General features: G+C 34.8%; 1 protein-coding gene across 2 annotated transcripts in view; it reads left to right on the top strand.

Moving 5' to 3' along the window:
• The window catches only part of Uba1 (ubiquitin-like activating enzyme 1), a 122,051-nt gene that overhangs the window by 76,112 nt on the left and 32,635 nt on the right, over nucleotides 1-13,304 (top strand). For both annotated transcript variants that reach the window (XM_089242485.1, XM_089242486.1), the window contains exon 13: nucleotides 11,369-11,524. In XM_089242485.1, the coding sequence (XP_089098611.1) occupies nucleotides 11,369-11,524 (156 nt within the window). The remainder of the gene's footprint in view (nucleotides 1-11,368; nucleotides 11,525-13,304) is intronic.

Below are 13,304 nucleotides of genomic sequence, written 5' to 3'. Positions count from 1 at the left end.
CCTGATAGCGTATAAAATTTGCCAAACTCTTGCAAGAAACACAGCGAATGTTGCCAAGGAGTACAACCACACGAATCGTGGAAAACACCTCATGCCCTTATCATCCTCTCCATGGTCACAGCTCTGCCCACATGCACATGTACACATTTAACACTGCATACTTCTTCGGTGGCATGATTTTTTGGTTCAGTACTGTTGTGAAAATAGACACAATGTGCAAATTCTCTCAATTTTGCACACGAGTGTATATAATATATATATAGAAAGCAAAATTCACAAAGCTTTTGTGAAAGAAATCAGTGCATTTTCATATATGCGCATTTTGCTGCTTGGTTGAAAAATGGCACCATATTATTTATAAGCACACACCACATATTAGTTTTGAGATTGTTTCTTTCCAATTAGAAAATTGTGTGGAGATTTTTCTGAATCCGAAATTTTACAATTTTGCTTATTGACCTGGTTGGACACGTGTAATGTTGCCTCATCTGAGAAAAATGGTCCTGAAGAGCAAATCAAATTTACTGTTCATGACTAACTTCTCTACAGAACAATTTGTAATTTCTCCTATGGAGACCATTTTTCTGTTTGTTTGTGACAATGGGAATGTACGTGATGACACATTCAGAAAATGTCGTCGAACTCAGTTGGGCAATCAAATTTTCAAATATCGTCACCTTTCCGCAGTGTTTTCTGACCTTTGGTCCGCAGACCCCTGAGCAGTCCATGAATACTTTGTGAGGGGTTCACAGGATAATTTTCCTTTACCACCATTGTAATGAATGATACATTTAATGCTATGAAAGGGTAATTTGTTAAATTTTTTATGGTATGTAAATTATATAAAAAAATACATTTTAAATTTTATGGGAGAGTGGGGTCAGAATTGGTCTTCTAACGCTACAGAGGATCTGCGACATAAGGTAAGGGGTAAGAAACACTAACATTATACAGGGCTCGGCACGGGTCACTTTTTTCACTAAAAGTCACTTTTTTAGAAACTGGTCACTTTTATTATGTATTTTCAGGCCCAGGTCACTTTTTCCACTTTTTTAGCAAGAAAACCTCGGTCTCGCGCGCTTTTCTGCTGTCAGTGTTTTTCTTTTCTTCAAGGAGGAACTTTACCTGTTCAATATCGCTAATTTTCTCCCTCCCTTCATTGAACTACGATCGAAGGCATCTTATCTTCCCGGGAGCATACCGTGTGACGTCAGCATAACTTGATTTCAAGGCGCTTGGAAAAAGAAAGCTCCTTGGTTAAAGAATCGTTATTTTATGGAAAAGCCGGTCGGAAAAAAAACTAGCATAAAAGGCGTACTTACAACAAAGAATTTTTTCCCCCCTATACTACCATTCTTTCTTATTTCCCCATGTGCTCACTCGTTCTTTCATTTTCATCTTATTTTAAAATTGATCCTTTATTTTATTTGTTTCAAAAAATTTTAGTCTTAAGGGCCGAATTCCTTTCTTGGAGCATCGAGAAAGTTACATTTGTTGTTTGTTCTATCGTTACTTTTGTTAATTTTTTTAAATGTTATTTGAAATGACGATTAGAGAGCCCGTGCAGAAGCTAACTTACGTGCAGCGGGAGAATACCAAAGCGCGTATTAAAGACACGTATTATTAATACGTATTAAGCGTATTAATACGCTTTGGAGAATACTCTTGTAGCTGGCCAAGGTTAAAGAAGCTCGCATGTATTTTGAATTTACTTACAATAAAAAAAAAAAATCATCCGATTGAAAATCGCGATCTATCGACAAATAAAATTCGTACTATTTTTCTAACTGGATTTAAATCTCAGCAAGAAACCGTACCCCCAAATTTGATCGAAAGGAGAACTATTTATGAAAAGATCACAGAATCCTGCAATTCAACATTTAGTTTAACACAAGGGTTTCCAAATCAGATGAAAATTTGTCATCAGGCTGATAAAAACTCAGTTAACGTGCATGCGAGCCGTAACTAGAGGCGGATTTAACGATGGGCACACCGAGCGCGCCTTTGGCCCCTACACATTTTTTTCCTAATTTAAAGGGCCTAATATTAATTTTTTTTATGCCCGGGCCGTAACTTAATTTAGAGCATCTTCACGATACTGATTGTTGACTTAATATTGTTGGATTGTTTTTTTTTTTCTCTCCATGCACGTGCGGGAACCGGTTGTTCCGACGCTGTATGCAAATCGGCGGCGGCGTACCCTCATGGGAGCACGGATATATAGACTGGTTTTTTCTCTATAGGTGAGATGTCTGTTTTTTCCGCATGGATGTATGTCGGGATTCGATTTGTTTCTCCCTTTTGATTGCCGGCCGTATTTTTGATGAACGAAAATGATCTTGTTTTTTGTTTTTGCAACTTTTATGGAAAAAGAGTTCAATATGAACTTCTGATCATTGCTTTTCTTCAGCTCAGTCGGTATGCTCTGCCCTCCAACAAATATCGGCATCTTGCGCGCCATTCTTGATGTGTAAAAAAATCTTATTTTTAGACCTCGGAAGTTATTAAAACGTTTGTCTCGAGTCTGTTATGACTGCAATAGGAGAGGGCGGGGGTCTGGTTCCATGGGTGTTGAACGAGGAAAGGTGCCGAGTTTATTCATTTTCTGTTAAAAAGAGTGGATACCGGCCCCGAGCGATAGTAAATTTTCGTTCGTACTTGCGACCCGGATTGCTACATACTGTGATCAGATCCAAAGCGGGGGGGGGCAATGCCTTGGACGGCGTTTTTGATGGAATGGTATATTTAAGAAAAGGCAATAAAAATTCCTTTGCAAAATTATCGAATTTCACAGTCAAGGGGCAGTAAAATTACGTTTCCCCTCCAGAAAAAACAATTGTATTACGGCCATGGTAAATCGGGTGTCCCGGATGGGGACGAATTCACTATTTTTGTTCGTTGAAAGTTACGGGAGGAGTCAGCGCTAACGTGGCGACTTGTTTTCGCGCTAAAATAGGTAGCCCTGACAGCAGCATCCATAACTCTGTATCAACCGCATTTATAAACCCCGTATGTTGTTGATTCGATTTTTGTGTTCATTTCATCCTAATTTTCCGTATTTCCCGATATATTTCTATCGATTTTCGCATATTAGGTTAATTCATATTATAAATTACATATTTTTTTGTAATTTTTTATGTGCCCTTTGTCAGCCATCTTGAATTGACTACCGCAAAACGGCGATTCCTTGGCTCGAAAAAAAGTCGCCACGTTGGTGCTTACAAGGTTCATGGGAAATTTACCGGGGAAGGCCGCTGAGTCTTTTTTTCTGTTAAAAATTACGGGGGGAGGGGAGGCCAAAATTATATTGTTTCCAGGGGTAGGAACACCGCGCCAAAATTAACATCTTGCGCCATCCTGCTCCAATAGTGTTTTCGTATTTTTCTGCGTCAAATAGCTAATTTTGCTTCGTATGTCCAGAATTTCTTAAAGGACGCCAAAAATTTTTTGTTCCTTGCTTACCGTGAAACGATTCTTTCTAAGAGCGTGTTTTATATATATTCCACTGTACGCCTTATTTAAACTATCGGCCTTTCTATCGTGAAACCCCGATAATATCCGTGATTGTGTAACTGAAGATAGTTTGCAATGGTCTTTCAGCTTTAAAGTGCGCCGCTGTGGTGGTCGAGTGGTCATAATGACGGACTCGCATCGCGGGGACCCGGGTTCGAGCCCCATCGTCACCACAGTGGTGGTCGGCTGAAGTTGGTTTTCTGTGGTTCCCAACTTCAAGGCGCAAATGGAGCCGATCTCCCCATTAAAAAGTCTCGCCAGAGAGAGCGACAGTCCTACAAACAGTATAAATATTCAGTCATTACACTACACTCACTTCACTTCTGAGATATAGATGGCAGTACTAAAAAATCATACACAACACTAAATACGCACTCAGACTATTAGGTACACATACTTACACTTCCGGCACAACTCACTAGGTAGTAAATTGTCCATGGCGATAGACCTGAATTGTGCTCGCCTTCAAAAAAAAAAGCTTTAAAGTGCAAATGCGAGTCAGTTGCCGTTTAAAAAAAAGTCGCCACTGGAAGCAGCAGAAATTACTGTAGTCAATCGTCATTGCGTCAAATCCAGATGTTTCGTGAAAAAAATTTCCATTCCGGAAGTAAAAAGTGTGTTTTCGCCGAATTACGAATGTTAATTTAGAAACTTTGCCGAATAACGAGTGTCAGATCGCTAATCTCGCCAAATAATGCGTACTTAATCGCCAAACGTCGTGTTGATTCTTCCGAAATTCTCCCCCATTTTGCAACAATTTCTTTCCGAGTATAAAAAACTTATAGAAAATTTTTTGCTCATTTGAAGTGCTGCTGTTCAAGACAGCAAATAGTGCCCTCAGTAAGCAAAAATCATCTTAAATAGACTGGTGTGAAAAATTTTATGACAGCCTCTCTTTCAAACAAGGTGATGAAAAGATTTTTGATAACAAAAGACAGTGCAGTTTTATTTTGAAAAGGGATGAGGGTTAACGAAAATATTCTTGTTAATTTCCCTGCTCCAATAAATATCTGCTCCAAATCCTATATTTTGCTGCTCCAAAACTGATCCGAATCCTATATTTTGTTGTTCCAAATCCTGAATTTGCTGCTCCAAAACTGCTCAGAATCCTGAATTTTGCTGCTTCAAAGCTGCTCCGAAATGGACTTTGTCACTTCCCACCCCTGTGTTTCTGGGTAAAGGAGTAAATGTGTTTTTTTTTTTTTTTTTTTTTTTTTTGCAGGGGTGTATGTTGTGTGTAAAAAAAAGGGAAAATATATATTTTTACAAATTTCAAAACTGGTTTATTTTTTCCCTCACCCAAGGACAGTATTATTTTGGTGCCCCCGCCTGTAAAATAGTACTCGCCCACTTTTCCCAGTCCAGCCGTAGGTGGAGATACTTTAAGGTCTTAGGGGTGTGGCACGATGACAATTGATATACATCATATATATGTATACATCAGTAGGCTCTGCCATTGACGCTGGGGGGAGGGTGGATTGCCCCTCCCTCAACATATAATAATTAAAATAATTAAGTTAATTTAATAATTAAAATAATTAAGTTAATTTAATAATTTGAATACTTTATTCAATTTAATAATTTGAATATTTTATTCAATTTAATAATTTGAATATTTTATTAAATTTAATAATTTGAATATTTTATTCAATTTAATAATTTGAATATTTTATTCAATTTAATAATTTGAATATTTTATTCAATTTAATAATTTGAATATTTTATTCAATTTAATAATTTGAATATTTTATTCAATTTAATAATTTGAATATTTTATTCAATTTAATAATTTGAATATTTTATTCAATTTAATAATTTAAGTAATTTTTTAATTTAATAATTTAAAATGTTAAAAATTTAATTTTATGGTTTTTAATCATTAAGTAAATTTCTTAAAATTTGTTGGAACATATTATACAAACCTAGGTATGTAAATCAAATTTGTACTAGTTAAAAAAAGTTTGAGTACATTTTGTATACTGTCATTCATAGCATAACATGAATGAAAAATCCACTGGAATGTAGATGGGACAAATTCTCTCATCAAATTTTGTGTTATTTCATTTTTTTTCCCGCTTTGAAATTTTTCCTGCTTAAATTGATTTTAAGATGGGTTGTGGAAAGCAACATGGGGGAAGGCATTGCTGCTGTTACTTAAAAAGGATGTAATGTAGTTATTCTCTCACACATAGTTGTTGATAAATTTGATAAGTTATTCAAAACTTTTCTGGTTAGCAGAATGCGTTTGAGTTTGATTTAATTATTTCTATCTATTACGTAAAAAAAGCAATTTCAATGAGTTCTATTGAAATGCAAAGTTAAAACTAAATTCAATTTCAATTCATTCAATTTGGTAATAAAAATTCATTGTCCATTTGGTCTCTCTCTCTAAAAATATTTTGGTCACTATTTGGTCACTTTTAAACATTTCGGTCACTATTTGGTCACTTTTAAACATTTCGGTCACTATTTGGTCACTTTTAAACATTTCGGTCACTATTTGGTCACTTTTAAACATTTCGTCACTATTTGGTCACTTTTTAAAAAATTTTGGTCACTATTTTCACTAATTTTGAGGCCATGATCCGTGCTGACCCCTGATTATAGTGTTAATCACTGTTTGAAATTGGGAACATTCGATTTGAACACCTGTATGTCCACAGTAATGTCCTTATCTATGTTGGAGATGCCATATAACAGACAACATCTAGATCATAGTTTAACAACCTTTTTGTCCCATCGCCCTCTTCAGAAATTTTTTTCTCCTATTGCCCCCAACGCAATCTAACCCATAGGATCCTATGTTAAACTTGTAGTTTCTACCGCTCCCTGGAACATTCCATTGCCCCCCCCCCCCCCCCGGGGCTTTAATGCCCACTTTGGGAATCACTGATCTAGATTATAATGTTAATCAAATTGCAATAATGGTTGTATCACAAGCTGTATAATGTGCAAATGTGTGTAAAACGTAGGATCTAACGTAGGGCTATTGCATTTACTTTTGTAATAGCCAAACTAAGTTCAGCAGATTACTGCAATATTTGTGATTAGATTTATTTTTTTTGGCAATAATTGCTGTTTCTTTCCCAGTGAAAGTCAAATTGTTTTCCACATTATATTAATAGAAAGAATGAACGGGGAGAGTGAAAGATTTCTATTTATGATGTATTTTCTGTAATAAATTCTACTGATAAGGGGTTAATGTTGGTTCATTATTTTAAATGGGTGTTTCTAGCTCTTCTATCTTTTATGACAGTGGTTCTCAAACGTTTGGTATACAAAGTGATAGTATCTCCTTGATGCTTCTCATGGAAATAAAAATTGTATAGGTTGGATGAACTGTTATTTTTCTAACCTCCGAGTTAGTACATATCAATCCTTCTTTTGCTTGTCTTGACTTGTTGATAAACATTTTTAGAAAAACTGCTGTAAAAGGAAAATTATGGTGTTTTAACATGTGTAAGGAACCCCTTTTTGCTAAAAATTGAGACCCAAAAATAGGGGAGGGGAAGGTTTGTTCAGGGTTGGTAAAAAAACTGGTTTTTTTGAAAAAAACCAAAAAACCGGGTTTTTTTGGTTTAAACCAGGTTTTTTTGGTTTAAATAGTATTAACATTAAAAACAATAAAATATCTGAAAAATCATTCAAACTTCCAATAATTAACTAAAATAAAATGTTTATTAATGTAATTAACACTATTCCCATGCTAATTAATCAATAAATATTTCTTACATTTTAACAAAAACCAACTTTTGCAATTTAATTATTTTTTGCTTAACTCAATGGATTACTGAGTGTTTGAAAATTCTTTTAATGTTATTATTAACCATATAGTATATAAAGGTTTTTCTCCAGTTACTTTCAGTATACTTAATTAGGAAGCTATTTTGCAAAAAGTAATAAAAATTAGGTGAATATAATGTATTTAATGAAGCATAAATAATGCAGATTAATTAGCAATGATTTACGATATACAGGGTGATTATAACTAAGGTTCTGATTTCAAAACACTGTAAAAAAAAAACGATTGTCAGAATGACTTGAAAATTGACATGAATATTCCTGAAAAAATTCAATTTTATTTGATAAAGGGGAAAAAATACTTAAAAATGTAAAATTAATGATATCATGCAACATGTGGGAAATTTGCCCGCAGAATGGAAACGATAGACAGTCATGGCAGAATGATACCTTAATTATAACATTTCACAATTTCATAATTCATGGAAACATCACAAAAAACGAAGTAATTAAATAACTACAACTTACTTAAGAAATGTTAAATATGTTGTCCACCGCGTGTTCTGGCTATGAGGTTGAAAGCACAAAAATTCTTGTTCAACAACAGAATCAAAGTATGTCCCATGGTCATAATGTGGATGTGCTTGCAATTCAGCTTTATTAAACCACTTAATCTGACCACTGTTTATAACATTTTGAGGTATCCCCACAGCCAGAAGTTGCAAGGGTTAAGGTGCATCCTGTCAAAATGGGTCTTCAGCAGCTGGTATTGCAATGTGCATCTTGATAGAAGTTCTATCCACACACTGATGCTGTGGAAGTGCTGAAATGATGTGGTTGCACAAAATAGATTATACTGCTGGCTAAGTACAGCATCATCTACTTGCACATTTTACACTTTTTGCTTTTGCGAAAGAAACTTCCATTGCTTCAGGAGTATCCATGCAAATTTTCAAGTCATTCTGATCAGTACTTATTGTATAGTTTTGGAATCAAAACTTTAATTATAATCACCCTGTATATAGCTGATTATTTTTCGGAAATCTGTTACTACTATACAGTAGAACCTTGATTAACTGGGCTTAACAGTGTGTGTGTGAAAGTATAAAAAAAAACTATTGAATATTAAGACTGGGAGATATACAGTAGGAGATGTGCTACTTCTTATGGGAAAGAAAATGAAAATGTATGTGAGGTAATGTTAGAACTAGTACACTAGTCTGTCCTTTAAGGACCACCTGCCCCTAGCATGATGGTGTCACTACTGTAGCTGCTTCTTTGTGAAGGGGGAAAAAAACCCTGTGAGATAATACACCTTTACATTTAGATGTGTGATTCAATCCTTATTCATGAATTTGCTACAGATAGAGCATCAGAATGTAGCCAAAGGTTAGAAAATGTTGTAAGAATGAGAAATTTAGGCTTTTATATATAACTTTAAATGACTAAGATACTTCATATGAATAATATATATATATTCTGGCCACTTTTATGAGACTTTTTGAAAAAAACCACTTATAAAATCTTATGTCATTTAAAGATATACCATCAGAATGTACCCCAAGGATATAAAATGTGGTAAAAATGAAACATTTTGGCTAATAATGAACCAATATGATATTTTCAAGGAAAAAAATTTATATTTAGGCAACTTTTATTTGATTTTTTGAAAAAAATCCAAGTGGTTTTTTTAAAAAAACCACTTGGTTAAAACCAAGGTTTAAACCAACGTGGTTTAAACCAAACAACCCTGGGTTTGTTACACATGGATATAGTGAGTAATTTGGATGATATTGAGGATGATGCAATTTGGATGATATTGAGGATGATGCAATTTGATGAGAGTGACTCTGATGATGATAATGAACTAGTTGATGTGTAGCTAATTGTAATGTATCAGATGAGAGACTTGATGGTTTCTATGACGAATAAAAAATGTATTTTTTATGTCTTAAAGAACTTTTTCTATATTTTAAGCCCAGAAAAATCAGAGGGTTTCTTATGCACGTTAAAATACTGGGATTATTTCCATTGTGCAGATACTTGATGTGTTCTCCTTGATTTATTCTGCTAATATCAGTTCTGTACAATCAAGTTTCTCTAACATATAATATAGGAAGTTCCTTGTCAAAGTGAACTAGTCCATGTTGGTCTACTTCCCCGACATCAACCTGTCAATCTGGTTCCTGCCTCTAGCGAGAGTTTCAACTTCCTTGCTGTTCACAAAAGCTTTTAAAATATACCCATACTATCTATCTATGTCTTTTGCGTTAAAGGGTTAAATTTGATCAAAATCGTTGATGGAAGCCAGCAGTTCTGGCGGATTAACTAATTAAAGAAAAATCAGTTTCCACTCCAGAACACTAAAAAAATTACATGGGGGCGGGGAGAATGAGAATTTATAGAATATTGTAGAAACATAAGTTGACCATCATTCATGAACATGACTGATCCATTATTTTTGCAATCTTATATCGTCCCCCTCGTGCCAGAAGCATGGAATGTGCAAATTCCCCATTTTTTTTTCCAGTTGGTTGGGCAACTTATTTTTCTATCCCTCCGAAGCAGAATATGCCGAAATCAGTGACATACACTTGTATTTTGGAAAGAAAAAATTGAACTGCCTCTGCGGGGAATCGAACCGATGTCCTTTCATTTTCTGGGTGAACACACTACAGGGGCAATGAATATCTCAATCTTTCCTTGGAGCTAGCGTGCACTGAACGGGACTATGTGGACAATCGGACACAATTCAATTTAAGTTTTGCCTGAAACACGAATGTGTATCCCTATTTGAAACTCATTGCAAAACATTTTAGGCAAATAACTTCCATAGAGTAACATGGGTAGAGTGTAAACATTCAAATGTAATTTCCCACAATTTTTTTCCCCCAATGGCATCGCACATTCATGCTTCTGGCGGGGGGGGGGGGATATTTAAGAATTTGGGAACATTGTGATGAAGATTGGATTGAACACAAACCTGTTTAGATTTGTCGACAGAATAAAGAGAGCCAACACTTATTTGCTGTTTGACACGATCTTACTGATTATACAACCACTGGTGGTTGCTTTTTTCATACTCCTGAGCAAAAATGAGAGAAAAACGTCTTATAGAAATCAGAAACAATTGCTCAGTAATAGTCAAATGTAAAAAAAAAATGATATTCTGTGGACCAAGAAATACTGTATTGCCCCTGATGGGCAATGGAATGGTCCAGGAAACGGCATCTAGAAGCTATGGTTTAAACATAGAATCCTACGGGTTCACTTAAGTTGGGGAGGGGGGGAGGGTGATGAGAGAAAAAATTCTCTGAAGAAGGGGCGATAGAATAAAAAGTTTGGAAAACTATGCTGTGAAGGGATTATCGCTATATTATCAGGCTTCATCATGAGACAAAATTTATGTTGATAACAGCACTTATAGTTCTCAAAATCATAATTAGTATATTAATGAAATTGTTCGGTGTTTCACCCTGTAAAGAGGTTTGCAGTATTTCTCTCACCATTTCTGTAAGTAAGCATTACCTCTTGTGTACTACAATATAGGCAATGTAATGTTTTTTTGGGGGAGGGGGTCTGATGCTGCAATGTACAATGTCACCAGCTGCTCTCGGAAGAACAGAAATTGTTTTTTTTTTTTCAAATATATAAGGTAATTTTGAGTGAACTGTAAAAAAAATTGCATCGATTTTGTCTAAAAAATATTGTTATAAAGGGATTCATAACATAATTGTTGTATCTAAAGGAGATTAAATTTAGATCGACAGCAGTTCCAAACAATATTTAAAAAAATATATTTGTGGAGAAATATTATATTGACTGTCATTGTAGCAAAGATTCTGCTGTACTACAGAAATTATAAGAACATTGAGAAACTTCTACAATCTGTTTGCAGGCAATTAGTATATCGTATCGTTTTTGTACTGATCAACCTGCTGTCTGAAAAGCCCCGTATCATGACAATGATCAGAAAATTTCAGTTTTATCTTTTATTCTTTCGACTTGCATTGCTCGTGCAAGCAAATAATGATAGTGAAATGGAAGAGAGCAAGTTAATATTTATGATTATGGGAATTGTTGATGAACCTGAATGCTTGACTTTTTTTTCCAGGTAGGTGCTGGAGCTATTGGCTGTGAACATCTCAAGAACATGGCTCTTATGGGCTTGGCAACAGGAAAAAATGGAGAAATTATTGTGACTGATATGGATTTGATTGAACGGTCCAATCTGAACAGGCAGTTTTTATTCAGACCAGGAGATGTAGGGGTGCGTGTGTATACAAATTATTTATTTGAAAAAATGTAGTTGGGTATTGGAATATAAAGGAAAAAATTATCATTAATTGATGTCAAAATATGTGAAAAAATCATGATTTTTAATTTGGTTAAATTTTATTGAATTTGTAAAAAAACTTGTTCCAACAGGAGTGAAATTTTGAGTTCAGAGCTATGTGAAGTTCATATTGGTTATATGTGAATTTAATGAATATATGTTCAGTGGAACCTGCACAAAACAGAATGGCAAAGAGACTGAAATAATATTTTGTTTCAGATAATTTCCATTTTTCCATCAAATTGGTAATTATCAAACAGACAAACTGCGTATGTGTCTCACACAGGTTTCACTGTATATCATGGTATAAATATGTTCGAAAGCTTTTATCTAAGTTTGAGTTGTATCTTGCAAAATAGTATTTCAGTTTGTGGATTGTACTTGAAACACCAAGTTTTGTCACCATTAACCTTTTACTGGCCAAACTCAGATTCAAACTGATTTTCATTATTTTTTTTTTGTTAATTTCTCCTTTTAATTTTTTTTTTTCGAGAAATTGAAGTAAAAAATTTTTCCCTGTGCGTTTTCTTGAATGTTCCCAATTGGGAACTTTGACCGGATGTGACTAAACATTTTTCGAAGTGAAGCCATCTGTACAGGATGATACAAAATTTGTCATCGTTTAATAAATTTATTTTAAAAATACATATAGAATTTTAAAAATGATGGAAATAAATTTCTCTCGAATATACTCAAAAGGCATGCATATCTGGATTATAATAAAGAACTTATGATGAGCTGAAATGCTGGTCTAATATTCACAAAAGAATACATACATACGGGTTTAGGTTTATGTATGGATCTCATGGTAAGTTAATATTTTATCTTTATATTTTAAAATCTTTTATTTACAACTCTGGTATCTAAAGGCACAGGTTCCGATGACTGTTTACCAGCATATATTTCCATTTTACATGGGGAAACCATTGTTTGAGCAAATCATCCAAATTTTAAATCCAAAGCTAATCTGTTTTCCCCATATAAACATCTTACTTGAATGATGATCGTAATACAGCACCATTGATTCATCTATGCGTAGTTTATCATGGAACAACCCAAACTGAAAGAATTTTTCATTTAATTCATCATAGATAGCCAACTTATCACCGGGTTGTAGGAAAGAGTTATCCATCAAGTGGACGTTCTGTTTTATGTCTCTAAATTTATTTCTCGGCATAACAGTGGGGACAATCGGTACTGCTGTCTCTTCTGGAAGTACCCCAGTAATCATTTTCACTTGGTATTCCGCAGATCTTGCAGCGCTCCTATTTTTTCTACTTTTCCCATTTTTTAGAAATGTCCTATTTTCCTACTTTCGTCGCAGTTGCCCTATTTTATTCCAATTCTCTCCTACTATTCCTATTTTATCCCTTCCTTCCTTTTATTTACAGCCAATATCTCACTACGAAAATTCCGAAGAACCGCAAAATGTCACTGCTTTCCGTCCGTTTTTGACGTGCTTTATTCACAACTCGCTACTGAAAAAGAGAGGGAAAAACGAAAAAATTTTTCAGTTCCACCGGAGCAGGGGATGACGACAACTATCTTTTCGCCCCCGCGCCGTATAGTGAAAGTGCTAAAAACTGAAGTCCAGTAGGGAAAGCGAATCTGTTTGGGAGATTGGTTGCCGTAAATAAGGCAAAAAAAGGGGCAGGGGTAGAGACAGGCTCTGTCCACACACAATAGATTCCATTGGAGACAATAAGTTTCTCTC

This window comes from Pholcus phalangioides, unplaced genomic scaffold (assembly GCF_987345545.1).
Source record: "Pholcus phalangioides strain wild (caught in Gottingen) unplaced genomic scaffold, Ppha-v1.0 ptg000015l_1, whole genome shotgun sequence".
In the NCBI taxonomy this organism is placed as follows: domain Eukaryota; kingdom Metazoa; phylum Arthropoda; class Arachnida; order Araneae; family Pholcidae; genus Pholcus; species Pholcus phalangioides.
This window is presented reverse-complemented; position numbering and strand designations above follow the sequence as displayed.